General features: G+C 44.9%; 2 protein-coding genes across 2 annotated transcripts; one reads left to right on the top strand and one right to left on the bottom strand.

The window, feature by feature from the left end:
* Nucleotides 1-2,725: 2,725 nt before the first annotated feature.
* LOC117528930 (transcription factor IIIB 50 kDa subunit-like) lies at nt 2,726-6,375 on the bottom strand. The gene is made up of 4 exons (XM_034191558.1): nt 6,145-6,375; nt 5,325-5,384; nt 4,925-5,246; nt 2,726-3,719 (listed from the first exon to the last, which is right to left on the bottom strand). Exons 1-4 carry the CDS (start codon nt 6,284-6,286, stop codon nt 2,861-2,863), a joined length of 1,383 nt encoding a protein of 460 aa, XP_034047449.1. The 5' UTR covers nt 6,287-6,375; the 3' UTR covers nt 2,726-2,860.
* Nucleotides 6,376-20,901: 14,526 nt separating this feature from the next.
* Nucleotides 20,902-22,503, top strand: LOC117528928 (E3 ubiquitin-protein ligase TRIM21-like). Its single transcript, XM_034191557.1, has one exon. The coding sequence runs from the start codon at nt 20,916-20,918 to the stop codon at nt 22,473-22,475; it is 1,560 nt and encodes a 519-aa protein (XP_034047448.1). The 5' UTR covers nt 20,902-20,915; the 3' UTR covers nt 22,476-22,503.
* The last annotated feature ends 133 nt before the right edge of the window (nt 22,504-22,636 follow it).

The following is a 22,636-nucleotide window of genomic DNA, read 5'->3' as shown; positions in this document are numbered from 1 at the left end:
CAGCACCAGATTGAAAATAACCCCTGGCAAAAATTATGGAATCACCGGCCTCGGAGGATGTTCATTCAGTTGTTTAATTTTGTAGAAAAAAAGCAGATCACAGACATGACACAAAACTAAAGTCATTTCAAATGGCAACTTTCTGGCTTTAAGAAACACTATAAGAAATCAGGAAAAATAATTGTGGCAGTCAGTAATGGTTACTTTTTTAGACCAAACAGAGGGAAAAAAAAATGGAATCACTCAATTCTGAGGAAAAAATTATGGAATCATGAAAAACAAAAGAACGCTCCAACACATCACTAGTATTTTGTTGCACCACCTCTGGCTTTTATAACAGCTTGCAGTCTCTGAGGCATGGACTTAATGAGTGACAAACAGTACTCATCAATCTGGCTCCAACTTTCTCTGATTGCTGTTGCCAGATCAGCTTTGCAGGTTGGAGCCTTGTCATGGACCATTTTCTTCAACTTCCACCAAAGATTTTCAATTGGATTAAGATCCAGACTATTTGCAGGCCATGACATTGACCCTATGTGTCTTTTTGCAAGGAATGTTTTCACAGTTTTTGCTCTATGGCAAGATGCATTATCATCTTGAAAAATGATTTCATCATCCCCAAACATCCTTTCAATTGATGGGATAACAAAAGCGTCCAAAATATCAACGTAAACTTGTGCATTTATTGATGATGTAATGACAGCCATCTCCCCAGTGCCTTTACCTGACATGCAGCCCCATATCATCAATGACTGTGGAAATTTACATGTTCTCTTCAGGCACTCATCTTTATAAATCTCATTGGAACGGCATCAAACAAAAGTTCCAGCATCATCACCTTGCCCAATGCAGATTCGAGATTCATCACTGAATATGGCTTTCATCCAGTCATCCACAGTCCACAATTGCTTTTCCTTAGCCCATTGTAACCTTGTTTTTTTCCTGTTTAGGTGTTAATGATGGCTTTCGTTTACCTTTTCTGTATGTAAATCCCATTTCCTTTAGGCGGTTTCTTACAGTTCGGTCACAGACGTTGACTCCAGTTTCCTCCCATTCGGTCCTCATTTGTTTTGTTGTGCATTTTCGATTTTTGAGACATATTGCTTTAAGTTTTCTGTCTTGATGCTTTGATGTCTTCCTTGGTCTACCAGTATGTTTGCCTTTAACAACCTTCCCATGTTTTGTATTTGGTCCAGAATTTAGACACAGCTGACTGTGAACAACCAACATCTTTTGCAACACTGCCTGATGATTTACCCTCTTTTAAGAGTTTGATAATCCTTGTCCATGACGTCTCGGCAGCGTCCATGATGAGAGGGACAATTTGCGGAGGGCTAAATGTTAGCTGTAAATTTGTCATTTTCAAATGAAGATTTCTACATTGAATGACAGATCTGGGCTTGCAGATTTACTTTACTACATTCAGAAGGATCTCATGTGTAAATGTAAATCATATTTTGTTCAAAAAATCTGACTGCATTTTTTTCAATGCAGGTCTCCTTTAAGAGTTTGATAATCCTCTCCTTTATTTCAATTGACATCTCTCGTGTTGGAGCCATGATTCATGTCAGTCCACTTGGTGCAACAGCTCTCCAAAGTGTGATCACTCCTTTTTAGATGCAGACTAACAAGCAGATCTGATTTGATGCAGGTGTTAGTTTTGGGGATGAAAATTTACAGGGTGATTCCATAATTTATTCCTCAGAATTGAGTGATTCCATATTTTTTTTCCCTCTGCTTGGTCTAAAAAAGTAACCGTTACTGACTGCCACAATTTTTTTTTTTCCTGATTTCTTATAGTGTTTCTTAAAGCCAGAAAGTTGCCATTTGAAATGACTTTAGTTTTGTGTCATGTCTGTGATCTGCTTTTTTTCTACAAAATTAAACAACTGAATGAACATCCTCCGAGGCCGGTGATTCCATAATTATTGCCAGGGGTTGTATTTTTTCTTTTCTCGTATTTCAAGAACTGGCTTGATGGCATGTCAAAAAATCTACACATATTCTGCAGAGACTGATTTAAAACCCTCTCTCTGTCAACTTGTGTAGGTAGTATTTATATTATACTAGTATTTAGCATTTATAAGGTGGGCTGCAATTAATGATTGCTTCTGCACTCTATTAATGTTATTTTTTGATGACTAACCATTACAATTTTCAATTAATCTATTGATTATTTTCTTACTAGTTGATGAATCATTTGGTTAACTGATGAGTAAATGATAACCAGAAATTCAAACAATAACATTCAACATTGTATTATTTTTGTCAAAAAAAACAACAACACACATTTATTAAAGAAAACATTTTCAAACGAAAAGGACATAAAACCCCAGAAATTACAAATATTTGATGGAGAAATGAAGGACACAAAATCAGGATGTATTTTATAGGGCTGCAACATACAATTATTTTAGGTATCAAACTGTTATTTTCTGGATTTATCAATTAATTTTGCAGTCCATACAATGTCCAAAAATGGTGAAAAATACCCATCGATTTTTCTCAAAGCCCAAGATAATGTCCTCAATTTCCTTATTTTGACCACAACTTCCAACGACAGAGACCGTCAGAGAGGAACAAAGAAACCAGAGAAGATTCTCAGAGGCTGAAATCAGAGGATTTCGCCTCATAACAATGAATCAATTATCAAAGTTGTTGATTATTAATTTAATAACTGAATATTTGTTGCAGCTCCATTTAGCAGATTTTGTTATTTTTATTCTATACATTTGCACATGAAAATGAATGATGTCTGTATTAGAACAGGTCTGAAATATAACATTTAAAGGGACAATCTGGTTGGTCAACATATTCACATCCTAAAGAAGCCCTGACCAACTGGGCCTCGTTCTCATCGTCATTCTTCTTCATTCCGAGATGAACACAAGACCTTCTGCGACAGCGCGAAGACTTGAGCTTCTTGAGGAGTGCGTAGATACGAGTCAATCTCACTGTCTGAGATTTCCTCATCACCGGTAACATCACTGGGTTCTGACCTCTGAACTCTCCTCTTCTTAGGATGAGTCACGCACGGGGGAGCAAACAGCACTCTCTTACCCCAGTTTGGGTGCTGATCGTGGTTCTCAGGTGTTCCTGTGCTACTGTGAAGATCAGGCGTCGTGCATGAATTAGCAGCCGCATCTCCTGCTCTCTCTGCCTTTTTGGAATCTTGCACACTTGCTTCTACACAGGACGTGTTTGGAGTCTGACTGTCAAACCCAGAGACGCGAGCAGCTGCAGCTGCCTCTGCGCCAGCCTGGCGGTCAAGCAACAAGTCGTCACAGCCCCCCTGCTCTGTCAGCAGCGCGTTCTCGTGAGTTCGGAGTGCACTCCTGAACAAGGCGTACCTGTGGTTTAGAATATCCTCCACTTGCAGAGCAACATTATCTGGTGTCACTGCATCTCTGACCCAGGGCAGCTCCCGTCCCAGCTTACACAGCACCTCCTTCAACTCAGCTACTCGTTTCAAAGTCGGCCTGAGGTTTTTCACCTTGGCAAGCTTACAGAATTTTTCCAATGAAAATCTGAGGCGCTTCCTGGTGGGCCTCAAGGACTGCCAGGACAAAAAGATGGACGCCATCATGATGGGGACGGGTTTGCGGCCGGTCACAATCCAGGTGTCTGCGGCAAGCTCCACCAGGGCCACAGCACGCTTTGTCAAATCCTTGTGGTTCTCAGCCAAGTCTTCAGGAACGTGAGAGGAGGTAATTTTATACCTGAGACAAAAAATTAATAAATAAATTGTAAAAAAGGTGAATAACATTTTTGAGGATAAAAAAAAACCTAGTGAACTACTGAAAAATGAAAACTACCTTCATTTTCAAAGTGTTCAGCAATAATTGGATGAGAATCCGGTTTAAAACATTAGCTTTAATTGCAAAACCACAATTTATTCAGAAAATGCATTCAAGACTATAATTTACAGCTTTATCCTTGTACCGGTACTCTTAATAGTTTTTCCAGAGTACCTGAAATTGACAGAAACTAGACTAACACAAAAGCGTGGAATATGCACCCAGCCATGTTAAGTTGGTAAATGGTTTAACAGCAGAACTGACCATGAAATCTGATAATTATTTGTACTGAGAAAGACAAAACTACTTCAAGGATTCTCACCTAATTTGCACCACAGATAGATATTAGGCAATGGAAGATTCCACTGATTGGAGGTGATTCAGATCTGGAGCCTGGATCAGGATTTCAATTAGTACACTTCACTTTGTTCATATTTTGAGGATTATGTCAAAACTACTTAATGGATTTTCACCAAATTTTCACCACACATTGGTGTTAGGCCTTGGAACACTCCATTAAATTTTGGAGGTGATCCGGGTCAAGATTTCACTTTGAAGACTTTTAAGGATTACGTCAAAACTACTGCATGAATACATCACAATGTAAAACCATGATCAGGAAGACACTATTTTGTTTCACCTTGTGAATTAAATATCAGATTGCAACAACTTGATCAGTCGGACCATTCTGGATCAGTATGAAATTACTGCATTGTGTCGTGGAATCCAGATCCGGGTAAAGCCCGGGTCAAGATGTGAATCACATATCTGTTATTTTGAGTCCTCATCAATCCTTGGGGGATGTCAGAAATGGATTGAATTTTATATAGCACTTTTCCATCTGCATCAGACAAAATCTTGAATTGCTCTTGTTTCTAACTGCTGGGGCCTGGGGACCACTGCTGCTTCTACGGACCTCACATTATTCTTTATTGTTATTTTTCTAATAATTTAAATAAGTTCAAATCATGAGATTTATTGTAGAATATTTTATGCAACAAACACCAAATAGTGTCACTGTGGTATTTCCATGTGAGGGGCTACCAGACTCTGAACATCTTCAAATTACTCACATTAGAAGCTTTAGCAATTTTCTTTTAAACTGAATCAAACTGTTTTGCACTTACTCTTGGCAGTAACCCTCCATTTCATCAGTAATGTTGACTATCGGAGTCTCAACCTTTAGAATCTCAACCATTTCTTGATAAATTCCCCCGACCACCATCGGGTCAGCCTCTACAAGGTAACTGATGGTTCCCATGGTGATGGGCCAGTTGCGTAACCTGCAGCTTAGGAGCACACAGCATCCAGTAAGAACTTCTTTCTTCTGCAGAGCAACTTTGATGAAATGTTGGTGCTGATACGACTGTTGATAATAAGTCTGTGAAAGTTCCTCAATTTCACTGTGTACCCTGAGAATCCGACATATGGCTCTGACCCGCTGCAGACCTGTACATCATAAACAAAATGTGAGGGCGGAATTAATGTGGAATGAGGCATCAAATGTTTGTGGAAAGAAGGTCTCACCTTTTATCAGATTTACACATGGTTTTTTAACCACAGCTGTAGTCTGTCTGTAGCTCACATCTGCAAGAAGCAGAAAAGTATGGCAACAGCATTACTGACTGTACAACAAACACAAGACACAACAACAGAACAAAACAAAAAACAAACAACACAAACAGAAAAAAAAGACAACTCATATATGACTTGAGTTGTATTTTATTACACCCTTTGTGTTTGGTTAATATATCTATTGATCTATATTTGTAATTTGATTTGATGGTCCTGTATGACTTTATGTGCCCTTCAAATTTTGACATCCTCATAGCAGACAAAAGATTGTTTTTGGCGTCCACCTGAGTAGTAGATTACTAACATAAATTAATGTTTCACTACTTGGCCAAACTTTGTGCGATATCACACTACTGTACAAAAAAACCCATCCAAACAAACAAACAAAAAAAACACACAAAACCCCAACTTACTAAATAAATTGTAATTAAAAAAAATGACAAGGGCTAATTCGAAAATCTTCAAAACATAAATCCCTTTACAATAAATAAGACTAAGCAAATGTGATTACCCTTTACCTTTACAAACGTATTTTGAAGAAAGAAATAGAATCAAGTCTTTTTTTTTCCTGAAAAAGGTGTGTTTTCTTAATGGTAACGCCCTAGTGGCGAAACTGAGAACTACAGTTATAAACAAACCAAACAGTCGATGATGATCTTTAACCACGTAAAAAAAAGAACATTATTTGCAATTTTTTGGTCGTTTGCTGACATACTAACAAATAAAAAAATACAGACGTTATCCTGAAAGACTTGTGCAGGTTGACTCGTACCAGAACCTCCGAGCGGATCGTTAGCCAGCGCTCCCTCGGACAGCACGAAGCCGCAGTCAGCGCACACCACCTGCGGCTGCGAGTACAACTCATCGTCCACCACGTTCGAAGAGCCGCAGCTCGGGCAGGACACAGAAGACATTTTCCCAAAAACCGCCTAAAATCCAACACAACAGATCTGAAATGTAAAGCCGAAATACAAACAAATGAACGAACAAATGACGTTCAACGGAGACAGCGAGCTAACTGTGTCCGTGTGGACACAATGGAAGCACAAATAGTTCCTATTGTATAGTTCCTACCCACAGCCGAGGTTGCTGGCCGGTGTGAGTGGTTCAGTACTCACTTCACACCGGGTGAGCCACAGCTCCGTCCGACCACACTGACGAAGAGTCTCTCTCCATGCTCTGAAAGAAGCTCCTCTCAGCAGAAGTCCGTCACTCTTTTTTTTCTTTTTTTTTTTTTGCTCAGACTTGCAGACTGTTTCGCTTTTTAACTGAACGCAAAAACTATTGCGAGGGAACGCAATAATCTGGGCCAGGCGGGCTCCGTATCTTTCTGTATCTCCCTCTCACACGAAGATTTTGTGAATTTAAATCTTCTGTTTAAAAAAAAAAAGTATCGATATGAGCAGAAATATCAATTTTCTTTTTAATATCGTATATCACACTTGGAATGTAATGTTAATCTGTTGTTGCAGTGGCTATTAGAGTTGCATGATACCTGGAATTTTGGTATTGATCCGATACCAAGTAAATACAGGCCCAGTATTGCCGATAGATACCGATACTGATACTTTTTCATATTTAACCTTCATCAATCCAAAGGATCCAAAACACCTAGGATAGAATTTCACCAGATATTGTACGTGACAACAAAATACTTAATTATCACAATCAACATTTTTGTTTAAAAAAATATCACTCAACACAACTTAAAACAAAATTTCCTGAGGTAGAGGGCTGACAAACTACAATACAAGGGTGCGCTGCTCCGGGTTGTGTGACACAGCACAGCGCTGCGCTTACAGACAGAGAGTAGACTTTGATGAATCTGCGTGCGCAGCAGTCAGTGTGTGTGGGAGAGAAAAAAGCTTGAGTATTGATCTTTTTACACGAGGATGGTTCAAGATCAATACCAGCGTTGGTATCGATATTATCGATATTAGGATCGATCCGCCCACCTCTAGTGGCTATCTTCTTAGGGTTGGAGTCACACTCTCACAAGCGCTACTAGTTTAGCAAAAGTGGACGCTCTCATTTTGGCCGAACTTCTAGCCAGTTTCTGGGTATTCTGTGTAAGTACGCGCGTAGTACATAAGTAGTTCCCAGATAATTGTTATAATTCCTGTGAGATAATGAGTACATCTCATCTAAATTAATTCTAAAATTTACCAGTAATAAAATTATAAAGATAACTGAAGAGTGGCCGTAATAAATATTTAAGAAGCTTAAAGTTTATGAGCAACGTCATCTGTTATCGCTTAAGCACATTGTAAACATTGACATAATGGAGTTTGATGCGGAAGAGTCCAGAAAGGTACATTTAGAATGTTTTGATTACCATTTACAGTTGGCGATGAAGGCCTTGGGTGTTAACTTTGTGTTAAAGTCAGAACAAGAAGCTGCACTGAAAGAGATCTATTTGGGAGGAGACACATTCTGCATGTTGTCGCTCCAACCAGAGCGGCACGTAGTCCGGCGAGCTCAAATCTGTGGGCGAGCCATCCCACAATGACAAAATAGCAGAGATGTCGCTGCGACGAGAGCGGCATGCTGAGCAGGGTGTACCACTGTGTTGCTCCGTCCATCTTTATTATACTAGAAAACGAAGAAGAACGCTCACAGTAAACACATAAACATTCCACCCACTGGCGTTCATGCAGGGTATAAGTGATTTCCAACTAAATAATTTATTATATGCCTTAAAAATGGCACTTACATTTGTATCTCTAGTATTCCAAGGAGCCTTTGAAATGAAACAGCCTTATTGTGCCACTTGTGACGCATACGGTCGATGAATGTTGGCTTCAAAGGATGTGGCCTATGAATGAAGACAGCCTCTCACTCACCAGGGGTGGCTCCAGCCTTTTTATACATGGCTCTAGCCCAGCCCCTTTCTGGTGCTTTCAGACACCACAGTGGTGTTCCTCAGGGACGTGTTCTGGATCCCACACTGTTCAGTGCTTGCATGGACTGGGTGTTGGTTTGTGGAGTACAGCATCTTTGGTGATTTTGTTGGCAAGGAAATGTTTACTGAAACTGACTTTGTGGGCAATGCTGTGATCTTTGCAGGATCAGCGGATATGGTGCTTGAGAAACTGCATGAGGAATCGGGCTCTCTGGATTTGCCTTCTTGGACTCGGCCATCAGACTTGTATCTGTATGTGGTGAAATTGTTGAACTTGCAGAAACATTCACTTATCTCAGCAGAGACATTCATGTCACGCAGATCAGACTTATTAGTAATTTTCTTAGAACGCTCCATGGGTGGTGCCAGGGGGTACTATAGTTCCCCCTGGATTAGTCATAGCACCCCAAAGAAAATAATTCCTCATTTATCATTTTTAATTTCATCCCATGTTTTTAAGGCCTTGTCCACAATGAAACTGAACTTCCCCTATACAGTCTTTTTCCTTGTCATTTTCAAAAAGTGTTCCATTCAAGAAATATCTCCATTCTCACAGATCCTGTGAAACTGCTTGAAAATGCTGTAGTATATATGCCAGGCCTGTATGCAGCGCTGTAACGTGTCTACAAAAAAAAAAAAGGAGAAGAAGACGTGGGGCTAATCAATGTAGCAACGGAAGCCAGAACTTAAGGCGGCACACAGATTGAATAAAGTCTTTTAATCTGACTTGTTGCCTGGATTGTCACAGCTGACAACTGTTCTCCACATGGTACCCTTGTTTTTCAGCCAGTGGATATTTGGATTGAACAGTAGCTTAGGTTTGTGTGTGATTTTGGTCGTTCTGTATGTCATTAGTGACTGTCACAGATCAGAATGTGGCTATCTGTGTGTGCCTGTGAATGTGAGAGCCGTCGCGACACATGAGCCCTTACTTCATAGCACCCTCATAAAAATGCCAAGCTCCCCCATAGCACCTGCAGAAAAATAATCTCTGGAGCCACCACTGGAATGCTTTTTAAAATGTCAGCCAGAGGTCAGACGGTAAGCTAACCTTTGACCTGACTGGGGGATTGTTGTTAACTTTGACACACTTCCACAGCTGTGATAAGAGGTGGAGCAACACTATAAAGGCAGATTTTCAGGGTCACATTTCACCTGAAATGAAAGTTGGTGAGTTTCAGAGAAGAACGACATTTGTTTGTCTTTATGAGCTTCAATTCTCTTCTGCCAAATACTGGTGAGTACAGACGAAAACACAGAACTTTAGGTCCAAATGTATTTGGACACTGACAGTTTGTGTTATTTTAACTGTCACAGCATGTTAGACATCATAGTTTAATTTGAGGTTTATTACTAAAGTGTCATTATTCCTTTAAAAGTGTCAAGTGATACAATCCTCACAGTATGTTACATGATACATCCACTGCGTGTAACACAACTCAGATAAACCGGATAAATCCAGAACGACAGCTGCAGGCAGTAATCAGTTTGCTTTGGAAGTCAACTCTGAAAACATAAAAGTTGTAGAAATCTGGCACAAAAATGACATCCAATCATCTGTCAGAGTTTTATATCAACGTTTCACGAGACCTGAAGCTTGATTTTAACATGTGAGCCATGAACGAAAAGTGATGCAAATTACTGGTTGAGTTAATAAGGATTTTAAAAGGAATAGTTTGCACCATGTCTCATGCTTAGTTATCACATTACGGGGTAACATATGTCACATGACATAGAATCCAATGGATGTTGAGATGGTTTGACCTTGGAGACATAGCATTCAACAAAGTCAGAACTATTCCATTTATTAATTCTATTAGCTCAACCTATAATTTGCACCACTTTATCTCAAAATTGAAGCAACTTTAACTTTTGATCCCTGTAGAAACTGAAATTGACCTTTGTCACCATTCTTACTGTTTTTACACCATAACTCCAGAACATTCAGTCATTGATAGTCCAAACTGTACCTTTTTGGAATATTTATGATCAGACAAATAATGTGGTGTAGTTTTCAATATGTTTGAACCATAATTTAATTTTTACCCTTGTGTAATTCTTCAATTGACCTCTATGTGGCCGCCTAATGGAAATTCAATTGGCCAATCGATTTTTTTTTTTTTTCCAAAAGAGTAATGTCTAAGGAGTATTTGTGCTGAATTTGGTGCTTGTATCACCATTTGAAGGATTGTTTCAGATATCTGCCACACTATTTCTGTGTTGAGTTTGCATGTTCTCGCTGAGACTGCGTGGTTTCACTAAGGTTTTCTCTCGCTTCAAAGACATGCAGGTTAGGTGGATTCGAAACTTTAAATTAACACTCGGTGTGAATGTGTTTGTCTCTCTATATGTGGCCTTGTGACTAATAACCACCAGGATTGGTTCCAGTCTCCCTGTAACGCTTAATTGGAGTAAACGAGTACAGATGAATGTTGCTTTTCAGAGTGGAAGAAATATTTAGTCTATTATTATACATACACTGAACAAAAATATAAATGCCCCATGTCAAATTTATGAGTTTTTATTAATATTAGGATTATGCAATATATGAACAGAATAAAAATTAATTTTGTTAATGAATAATCTTTAGATCACCGTCCATCACATCTTGATATTGGCATCTGCAAAGGATTGGCAACCCTTTGAACACGTTAGGGGTCAGTTCGAAGAAATTGAATGTTCAATATCTCGTGTGTCCACCATGTGCGTCTCTCAGAGCTACACACCACCTTCGCATAGAGGTGATCAGGTTGTCTATCGTGGCCTGTGGAATGTTATCCCGTAGGTGGACAAGCTGGATGTGTTGATCTTGTGCTGGTGTGGTCACACGTGGCCGATTTGCAGAACTGCCCATCTGTCGGAAACGAACTCTCAAACGACCTATCGTCCAATAATTGACATTCAGTTGTACAGCAACTGCCCGGGTGGACATCGCTGCTTCCAGCATGCCAATGGCACGTTCCCGCATAACCTGAGACATTTGAGGCATTATGACTTTTGACAAAATTGGACATTTTGCAGTGGCCTTTTCTTGTTCCCAGTATAGGGAGTGTCTGGGTACTGCTCATTCTGTGTGATCACCGTCTGGATATGCCTCACCCATGTAATGAGTGAAATCACTGCATCACAGAGCAAATGCTCACTAACAGAGAGATGGATTAAAAATGGTACACAAATCAAGAGAAATATCCCTATTGTACAAGTAAAACTCAGCATATGCTCACTTACAGTTGTTGACCCCACGTGGCATCAATATTTCACATGGGACGTTTATATTTTTGCCTAGTATACTTTGCAAAACACAATCAATGTAATATTTTATAGGTTAACCATCCATTTTATATACCCACTTATTCCAACTAAGAGCCACGGGAGGAGGGGGAGCTGGAGCCTATCCCAGCAGTCATAGGGTGTGAGGCAGGGTACACCCTGGACAGGACGCCAGTATGTCGCAGGGCCACATACGAGGTCTATTAGAAAAGTATCCGACCTTATTATTTTTTTAAAAAACCATATGGATTTGAATCACGTGTGATTGCGTCAGACAAGCTTGAACCCTCATGCGCATGCGTGAGTTTTTTAATGCCTGTCGGTTGCGTCATTTGCCTGTGAGCAGGCTTTGAGTGAGGTGTGGTCCACCCTCTTGGCGGATTTTTATTGCGAATAAATATCTAAACGATTTGGAGCTTTGCTGCATCAGTTTTTTTTCCAGCGTTGCTCTTTCCATGACAAAAACTCCTGTAACAGTGAAATGTGCTGTTCATTTTTAAACTGGATGCTGTCTTGATCCAGTATGTCATCTGACTAGCACAGGAATTGTGAAAAGACATGGACATCAGCACTTTTTCTGCACATTAAGACAGACGTGCGGAGGAGTTCCGCGCGTCGCGGTGCAGCCGCTCGGCACAAAGCAACGCCATGATGAAGCCTCACGGGACATGTTCTGGCATGTCCAGCTCATGCACAATCACAATCGGATATTCACACGACTGGAAAGCAACCGGAATCCATCTGAAATCCACCTGAAAGCCATCCTGTGAGACCAACACCGAGGTGGTTTTGTCCCGCGTAATGAACGGCTCCGTGGCGCGTCCCTCTGCTTTTCTTTCCCTGAAAAAAACTCCTGTAACGGTGGTATGTACCGAAAAAGTGCTGATGTCCACATCTTCTGCCTTTTTGTGAAAGTCAGTCGAGGTCCCGGATCAACAAAGCTTTCACGTTGGAAATTATCTGGTTGTTCCAGCGGGGTGTCAGCCTGTCGATGGGGGCTGGGAGCGCGCCGCGCTCTCAGCAGTTGTGGGCCGTCCTTAAAGCGGCAGTAACACTCCTTAATCTGTATAATCCCCATAAAATCGTCCCTGAAAGCCATATTAATTTTTCGAACGGTGTCCACCTGGAGGTCTCTCACAGTTTCTGGAAAAAAATTGATGCAGCAAAGCTCCAAATCGTTCAGACATTTATTCGCAATAAAAATCCGCCGAGATGGTGGACCACACCTCACTCACAGCCTGCTCACAGGCGAATGACGCAACCGACAGGCATAAAAAAACTCACGCATGCACACGAGGGTTCAAGCTTGTCTGACGCAATCACACGTGATTCAAATCCATATGGTTTTTTTAAAAAAAATAATAAGGTCGGATACTTTTCTAATAGACCTCGTGTAGACAGACAAACACATTCACACCTGCATGCACTCCTACAGACAATTTAAAGTTTCCAATCCACCTAACCTGCATGTGTTTGGATGTGGGAGGAAGCCGGAGCACCTGAAGGGAACCCACACAAACACGGGGAGAACATGCAAACTCATTTTATAGGTTATCCTTTTCTGAAGTCCACCAAACAGACATTTTGAAGAAAAATGTTGTATTCAGCCCTACGACAAACTGGCGTCCTGTCCTGGGTGTACCCCGCCTCGCGCTCTATGACTGCTGAGATAGGCTCCAGCATCCCGCAACCCTTAATTGGACTAAGCGGTAGAAGATGAATGAATGAATGTTGTATTCAAGGAAAAATGTTATGTTGTGAAATGTCTGCATTGTACCCACTTCCATTCAAATCAGGTGAACAGTTTGGAAACTGGAACATTTTTTGTTTGTAGTCACTCATTCTGAAAAGGACAGATGTATTTGGACAACTGCAGTGATGGGCACAGTTCCACTAATCCGGTAATTAGTGAAGCTAATGTTTTTGTTAGCGAGTTAGCTTTTCAGCTAAATTTTAAAACCATCAGCGGACCAAAGAGCTTCCGCTAAATTTAGTTTCGCTAACCTTCAGTCCTTTTTTTGCTGTTAAAGTGAGTAAATTTAACGGTCAAAAACATTTGTAAACCCTAAAATCATACATGTTAGTTCCTGTTTATGAATGCAGAGCACTAGCTAACACTTCTGGTTTACAGGCCAAGCACACAAGTACTGGAGAAGACCATTGATTTCTATTTAATCCAGTAAGTAAGTCAATGGAGAAGACACTGCTGTTGTTGCAACACAGAGCTAAAAGAAGTTACACTGTGAACAAAAACAGTATGTAAGCAGCTCAAAAGTCAGTATTTTTTTTCATTTATTTATTTTTTGTGCATTCGTTTTGTGTTTGTGAACACAATATGGGTGTGCTGTAGCTCTGTTAACGGTTTATAAAAAGATACTATTGTTACAGGCTTATCCTGTCACCTTATGAGGTTAGCCTTGTGGGCAACGTACAGTGGTGGGCACAGCGAACTAAAAAGTTAGCTTTGATAACCGCTAATGCACAAACTGAAAAGTTAACTTTTATAATGCTTAACCGATAAACCGCTAAAAAAAAATTCGTGGAAGTTACAGGCAGCTAACCACTAACTTTTAGTCTTGATTCAGTACGCAGTCAGCGAAGCCAAGTTTAAGCACCGCAAGTGCTGCTGGGTAAATTCAAAGGCAATCACTAAACCAAAAACAAACAAAAAGCCAGAGCTTCTGTCTTTGCACACCGGACAGTTTATCGACATTAATGGCAATTCTGTAATTTTTACAAAGTGAAAATATGATATTGCACATATTTTGTTTAAAGTAATACACTAATTCCTGAAGGTTTGAGTGTCAAACAGATACGTGTCCCAAAAGGCATTATGGGAAAATTCAAATGAACTGCTCTTATCACTTAATCAACCCCCCCCATCAAAATGTAGAGAACACTGCCTACTGTATGTGAGTGTGAATAGACCAACTGTAATTTGTGTGTGGTACTGAGGTTTCAAATCCCGCAAAATATCACAAAATTTTGGAGATGTTGGGAAAGTGTAGTGACACGGACCCACAACAGGGGGCGTAAATGAACGGACAATAGAAGGAGTTAAATTTGAACACTTTACTGTTGTGAATGCCATAACCAAACACAGCAGATTACAGAATGAATACAAGTCAATCAATAAAGGTGTCGTGTGGGCAGGCTCGACGATAGGAGACGCCCGTCTGGAGACGAACCGGAACCACACGATTTCCACCGCCACCGAACCCGAGGGATACTGGAGCCGCCAAGTCCCGAAGTCCCCAGGTGGCCACCGTCTCAGCGTGTCGGATCTGGCACTGCTGGCGGAGAACAAAGACAGTCAAGTGTGGGTGTGTGTACACCCCGTAACAATAATGGTGGGAATTCCACCTCCACCTCCGAAAATATGAACACAGTCTTTTACAGAACCTGAACAGTCACTTGTCTCACTGATCGTGAAGGGTGCGATCCGTCACCCTGTTGTTACCGACCAGCTCAGCTTCCCGCTGACACAAACGACTGAAACCTCATGTACAAAGATCAGAAAACACACAGTGCAGTACGGCACAGATTAAGGCTGAGAATATTACCTCTCGCAGAAGTCGATATCTCGGCGATGTGGTGGAGGTGTCATCCTGCTTTTATCCCAGGTGAGATGCAGATGATCGGTGACAGCTGTCATAGTTGATGAGAGACAGCTGTCACCTTGGCTGTTCCTGTAGGCGGCAGCGCTCTCTCGTGCCTGAAGCCCGCACTTCAGGCAGGGCGCCCTCTGGTGGTGGGCCAGCAGTACCTCCTCTTCTGGCGGCCCACACAACAGGACCCCCCCCCCTCAATGGGCGCCTCCTGGCGCCCGACCAGGCTTGTTCGGGTGGCGACGGTAGAAATCGGCCAGGAGGGCCGGGTCCAGGATGAAGCTCCTCTTCACCCAGGAGCGTTCTTCGGGTCCATACCCTTCCCAGTCCACCAAATATTGAAAGCCCCGGCCCATTTGACGGACGTCCAAGAGCCGGCGTACTGTCCAAGCCGGCTCCCCGTCGATAATATGGGCAGGAGGCAGCGCCGGACCGGGTGCACAGAGGGGTGAGGTGTGATGTGGTTTTATCCTGGAGACGTGAAAGACTGGATGGATCCGCAGTGAGGCCGGGAGTTGGAGCCTCACTGCGGTGGGACTGAGGACCTTGAGAATGCGGAATGGCCCTATGCAACGGTCTTTCAACTTTGGGGAAGCCACTTGGAGAGGTATGTCCTTGGTTGATAGCCATACCTCCTGCCCGGGCTGGTATGCGGGGGCCGGGGACCGTCGACGGTCTGCATGGGCTTTCGCCCTCGTCCGGGCCCTCAACAAGGCCGAACGGGCGGTGCGCCACACCCGACGGCATCTCCGCAGGTGGGCCTGGACCGAGGGCACACCGACCTCTCCCTCCACCACAGGAAACAAAGGGGGTTGGTACCCAAGACACACCTCAAACGGGGAGAGGCCGGTGGCAGAGGACCCCTGGCTGTTATGCGCGTACTCGATCCAGGCCAGGTGTTCACTCCAAGCCGTCGGGTGTGCGGATGTTGTACAACGCAGGGCCTGCTCCAACTCTTGATTGGCCCGTTCGGCCTGTCCGTTAGTCTGAGGGTGATACCCAGACGAGAGGCTCACGGTGGCCCCCAGTTCCCGGCAGAAACTCCTCCACACCTGCGAGGAGAACTGGGGACTGCGATCCGAAACGATGTCTGTAGGTATCCCATGCAGCCGGACGACATGGTGGACCAGGAGATCCGCCGTCTCCTGGGCCGATGGGAGCTTCGGGAGGGCCACGAAGTGGGCCGCCTTGGAGAACCGGTCGACTATCATGAGGATGGTGGTGTGCCCCCGGGACGGCGGGAGGCCCGTGACGAAATCCAGACTGATGTGGGACCAGGGGCGATGAGGCACAGGAAGTGGCTGCAGGAGTCCCTGTGCCTTCTGGTGGTCCACCTTGCCCCTGGCGCAGGTGGTGCAGGCCTGGATATAAGCCCGGACGTCAGCCTCCAGAGACACCCACCAGAAGCGCTGCCGGACCACTGCCACGGTCCTACGCACCCCTGGGTGGCAGCAGAGCTTGGACCCGTGACAGAAGTCCAGGACGGCAGCTCTGGCTTCTGGTGGGACGTACAGTCTGTTTCTCTGTCCTGTTCCGGGATCCGGGCTCCGTGCCAGGGCCTCCCGGACGGTCTTCTCCACGTCCCAGGTTAGGGTAGCCACGATAGTGGACTCCGGTAAGATGGGTTCCGGTGGATCCGACAGCTCGGTCTTGACTTCTTGTTCATGCACCCGGGACAGGGCATCTGACCTCTGGTTTTTGGTCCCGGGGCGGTAAGTGATCCGGAAGTCAAAACGGCCAAAAAACAGTGACCAGCGGGCTTGCCTGGGGTTCAGTCGCTTGGCGGTCCTGATATACTCCAGGTTCCGGTGGTCAGTAAAAACCGTGAAAGGCACTGACGCTCCCTCCAGCAGGTGTCTCCACTCCTCAAGAGCCTCTTTCACCGCAATGAGCTCTCGATTACCCACGTCATAGTTCCGCTCTGCTGGGGTCAACCTGCGGGAGAAATAGGCACACGGGTGAAGAACCTTATCGGTCTCTCCGCTCTGGGATAACACGGCTCCTATCCCTGAGTCAGAGGCGTCCACTTCAACCACAAACTGGCGACTAGGATCGGGCTGCACCAAAACAGGTGCAGTCGAGAAGCGTTGTTTCAACTCCCTGAACGCGGCATCGCACCGATCCGACCAGGTGAAGGGAACTTTTGGTGAGGTCAGGGCTGTCAGGGGGCTAACTACCTGACTATACCCCTTAATGAACCTCCTGTAAAAATTTACGAAGCCGAGGAACTGTTGCAGCTTCCTACGGCTCGTAGGTTGGGGCCAGTCTCTCACCGCTGCGACCTTGGCCGGATCCGGAGCGACGGAGTTGGAGGAGATGATAAACCCCAGGAAGGACAAAGAGGTGCGGTGAAACTCACACTTCTCGCCCTTCACAAACAGCCGGTTCTCCAACAACCGCTGCAGGACCTGACGTACATGCCGTACATGGGTCTCAGGATCCGGAGAAAAGATGAGTATATCGTCCAGATATACGAAGACGAATCAGTGCAGGAAGTCCCGCAAGACGTCATTAACCAAAACTTGGAACGTCGCGGGGGCGTTTGTGAGGCCGAACGGCATGACCAGGTACTCAGAATGACCTAACGGGGTGTTGAATGCCGTCTTCCATTCGTCTCCCTTCCGGACCCGAACTAGGTGGTATGCGTTCCTAAGATCCAGCTTTGTGAAGATTTTGGCTCCATGCAGGGGGGTGAACACCGAATCCAACAAAGGCAACGGGTATCGGTTGCGAACCGTGATCTCGTTCAGCCCCCGGTAATCAATGCATGGACGAAGACCGCCATCTTTTTTGCCCACAAAAAAGAAACCTGCTCCCATCAGAGAGGTGGAGTTACGGATCAGCCCGGCAGCTAAGGAGTCCCGGATGTAGGTCTCCATCGATTCGCGCTCAGGTCGGGAGAGGTTGTACAGCCTGCTGGACGGGAACTCCACGCCTGGCAACAAATCGATGGCACAATCGTACGGACGGTGCGGGGGAAGGGTGAGTGCCCGATCCTTGCTAAAAACGTCAGCAAGATCGTGGTACTCAACCGGCACCGCTGACAGATTGGGGGGAACTTTGACCTGCTCCTTAGCCTGGGAACCGGGAGGAACCGAGGATCCCAAACACACCCGATGGCAGGTCTCGCTCCACTGTACCACCACCCCGGACGGCCAATCAATCCGGGGATTGTGTTTTAGCATCCAGGGGAACCCCAGAATCACACGGGAGGTAGAAGGAGTCACAAAAAACTCAATCTCCTCCCTATGATTCCCTGACACTACCAGAGTTACTGGTAGTGTCCTGTGTGTGATTAAAGGGAGTAGGGTGCCATCTAGTGCTCGCACCTGCAATGGTGAAGGAAGCGCCACCAGAGGGAGCCCTACCTCCCTGGCCCATCTGCTGTCTAGGAGATTCCCTTCTGACCCTGTGTCTACCCGTGCTGGGGCCTGAAGGGTTAAATCCCCGCTAAGGATTGTAACTGGGAGCCGTGTGGAAATGTGTGTGTGTCCCACGTGAATTTCTTGGCCCACCCTAAGCCCAGTTTCTAGGGGCGGGCGTTGGTGTTTAACCGTTCGGGGCAATTACTCAATTGGTGCTCAATTGAGCCGCAAACAAAACACGCCCCGTGGGGAAGCCTCCTCTGTCTATTCGGTGGTCTGAATGTGGCCCTGCTCGTGTCCATAGCTTCGTCAGCAGGGGGAGCTGTCTCCACACAGGACGTAGAGGCCAGGGAGCGTGGGAAGGGCGGACCTTTTTCGGACCCGGAAGGAAGAGGGACAGCGCGTGCCTGGCCACGCCCTTCGTCTCGTTCCCGACGGCGTTCTTCCAACCGATTGTCTAACCGTATAACAAGATCGATAAGCCCATCTAATTCCCGCGGTTCATCCTTGGCCACCAGGTGCTCCTTCAGGACCGATGACAGTCCGTTTACGAAGGCGGCGCGGAGCGCAGCGTTATTCCAGCCGGACCTCGCAGCCACGATGCGGAAGTTGACTGCATAAGCGGCTGCGCTCCGGCGTCCCTGTCTCATTGACAGCAGCACAGTTAAAGTGGTCTCTCCCCTGTTAGGGTGATCAAACACTGTTCTGAACTCCCTCACAAACCCAGTGTACATGTGAAGGAGCCGTGAATTTTGCTCCCAAAGCGCCGTAGCCCAAGCGCGTGCCTCTCCCCGAAGCAGAGTAATCACATAAGCTATTTTACTAGCATCAGACGCGTACATGACAGGACGTTGTGCGAAGACGAGCGAACACTGCATGAGAAAGTCAGCGCACGTCTCCACACAACCTCCGTACGGCTCAGGAGGGCTTATGTATACTTCAGGGGATGGTGTGAGGGGTTGTTGAACCACCACTGGAACACTCATATCCTGCACAGGGTCAGCAGGAGGAGGAGCTGCAGCAGCGCCCTGAGCACTCGCCGCCACCTGCGCGGAGAGAGCCTCCACCCTGCGGTTCAGGAGGTTGTTTTTGCTCGGTCATTTGATCCAACCGAGCCGTAAAGGCGGTGAGAATGTGCTGCAGCTCACCAATCACGCCTCCTGCAGACGCCTGCGCTCCCTGCTCTCCCATTGGTCGTTCAACAGCCGGGTGACGCCCCTCGGAGTCCATGACGCTGGCCGAGATATCCTGTTGGGAAAGTGTAGTGACACGGACCCACAACAGGGGGCGTAAATGAACGGACAATAGAAGGAGTTAAATTTGAACACTTTACTGTTGTGAATGCCACAACCAAACACAGCAGATTACAGAATGAATACAAGTCAATCAATAAAGGTGTCGTGTGGGCAGGCTCGACGATAGGAGACGCCCGTCTGGAGACGAACCGGAACCACACGATTTCCACCGCCACCGAACCCGAGGGATACTGGAGCCGCCAAGTCCCGAAGTCCCCAGGTGGCCACCGTCTCAGCGTGTCGGATCTGGTACTGCTGGCGGAGAACAAAGACAGTCAAGTGTGGGTGTGTGTACACCCCGTAACAATAATGGTGGGAATTCCACCTCCACCTCCGAAAATATGAACACAGTCTTTTACAGAACCTGAACAGTCACTTGTCTCACTGATCGTGAAGGGTGCGATCCGTCACCCTGTCGTTACCGACCAGCTCAGCTTCCTGCTGACACAAACGACTGAAACCTCCTGTACAAAGATCAGAAACACACAGTGCAGTACGGCACAGATTAAGGCTGAGAATATTACCTCTTGCAGAAGTCGATATCTCGGCGATGTGGTGGAGGTGTCATCCTGCTTTTATCCCAGGTGAGATGCAGATGATCGGTGACAGCTGTCATAGTTGATGAGAGACAGCTGTCACCTCGGCTGTTCCTGTAGGCGGCAAAGCCCTCTCGTGCCTGAAGCCCGCACTTCAGGCAGGGCGCCCTCTGGTGGTGGGCCAGCAGTACCTCCTCTTCTGGCGGCCCACACAACAGGAGAGTTCACATTGAGACTGTCTGATCAGGTTGCAATTTAACCACTGCACTGCACACAGTTCTTTTTAAAGATTTTTTGCAATTTATTAACTCCTCAACAAAAGAGAGGTTGTGGACAGAGAGCTTCAAGAACACTTGTTAGTGGAGATGGACTTTTTCTTAGTGAGTCATATTAATGTGGATGTACTCTGAGAAACTGTGGAAAATTTTATTGTGACACACTAAATAAAGTGCAAGAAATATGATCTTTCCCATCTTTATAAAAATCATAGTTTATGATATTAAACCAAAATAAACATTAATTGCAATTCCATTTTTGTTTCTAATGTTGTGTTCTCAGGGTGTGGACATGTCTGCTGCCAGCTGTCTGCTTTCTGAAGATCAGGTCTTGTGCTCCATCTGTCTGGATGTTTTCACCAATCCAGTTAGCACACCATGTGGACATAACTTCTGTAAAAAGTGCATCTCTGAGTGCTGGGAAACCCGTGGTACTTGTCAATGCCCCATCTGCAAAACAGTTTTTGACACAAGACCTGAGCTGAAGGTCAATATTTTCATCTCTGAGATGGTTGATCAGTTCAAACAGAAATTCAGCAGCAGCTCAGAGCAACGATCTGCTGAACCAGAAGAAGTTCTATGTGACGTCTGTCCTGAACCTAAACTGAAGGCCCTGAAGTCCTGCCTGGTGTGTATGATGTCCTTCTGTGAGACTCACCTGAACCCTCATTTGAGAATGTCAGGCCTGAAAAGACATCAGCTGATCAACCCTGTGGAGAACCTGGAAGGCAGAATGTGTGAAAAACACGACAAACTGCTGGAGCTGTTCTGCAAGAACGACCAGATGTGTGTCTGCATGCTCTGCACCTTTGAAGACCACAAATCACATGATTTTGTTCCTCTGAAAGACAAATATGAAGAAAAGAAGCTTGAGCTTTCGAAGACAAAGGCTGGAATTCAGGAGATCAAACAGTCAGTTGAGCTCAGCCAGAAAAATGCAGACAAAGAGAAATCAGTTGGTGTTCAGATCTTCACTGCTCTGATGACCATCGAGGAGAAGCAGAAGATGACAGAGGGCCAGGCTGAAGGCTTCATCACAGAGCTGGAATGTGAAATCTCTGAGCTGCAGAAGAGGAGCTCTGAGGTGGAGCACCTCTCACAGTCTGAAGACCACCTCCACCTCCTCCATGGCTTCCAGTCCCTGAGCCCTGCTCCACCCACCAAGGACTGGACTGAGGTCAGAGTCCATCCACCGTCATATGAGGGGAGTGTGGTGAGAGCTGTGAGTCAGCTGAAGGAGACACTCGGAAAAGACATGAAAGAAGTGTGTGACACCAAGCTGAAGAGGGTCCAGCAGTATGCAGTGGATGTGACTCTGGATCCTGATACAGCAAATCCTTACCTCATCCTGTCTGATGATGGAAAACAAGTAAAAGATAGTGATGTACAGAAGAATCTCCCAGACAACCCAGAGAGATATTCAACTTCTGTTTGTGTTTTAGCAAAGCAGAGTTTCTCTGCAGGAAGATTTTATTTCGAGGTTCAGGTTAAAGAGAAGACTAAGTGGACTTTAGGAGTGGCCAGAGAGTCCGTCAACAGGAAAGGACAAATCACATTAAGTCCCCAGGATGGTTATTGGACAATAAGGTTGAGAAATGAAAAGGAATATGCGGCTCTTTCTAACCCTCCAGTCCGTCTCTCTGTGAGGTCTCAGCCTGAGAAGGTCGGGGTGTTTGTGGATTATGAGGAGGGTCTGATCTCCTTTTATGATGTTGATGCTGCAGATCGTCTTTACTCCTTTACTGGCTGCTCCTTCACTCAGAAAATCTACCCATATTTTAATCCTTGTCCAAATGATGGTGTTAAAAACTCCGCCCCTCTGATCATCTGTCCTGTCAATCACACTGAATAAAATAAACATCTGACTTTGTGTTAAGAATGTTATTTAATGTTGAATCCTATTTTTAATGTGAATGCACTGTGCTCATGTTTAACATTTTGAATCACATATTTTTGCTTTTCTGTTTTAATTAGTTTGTATTATTATCATTTAAAGCAGTTAGATTTGTTTTT

This window comes from Thalassophryne amazonica, chromosome 17 (genome assembly GCF_902500255.1).
Source record: "Thalassophryne amazonica chromosome 17, fThaAma1.1, whole genome shotgun sequence".
NCBI classification, from domain to species: domain Eukaryota; kingdom Metazoa; phylum Chordata; class Actinopteri; order Batrachoidiformes; family Batrachoididae; genus Thalassophryne; species Thalassophryne amazonica.
This window is presented reverse-complemented; position numbering and strand designations above follow the sequence as displayed.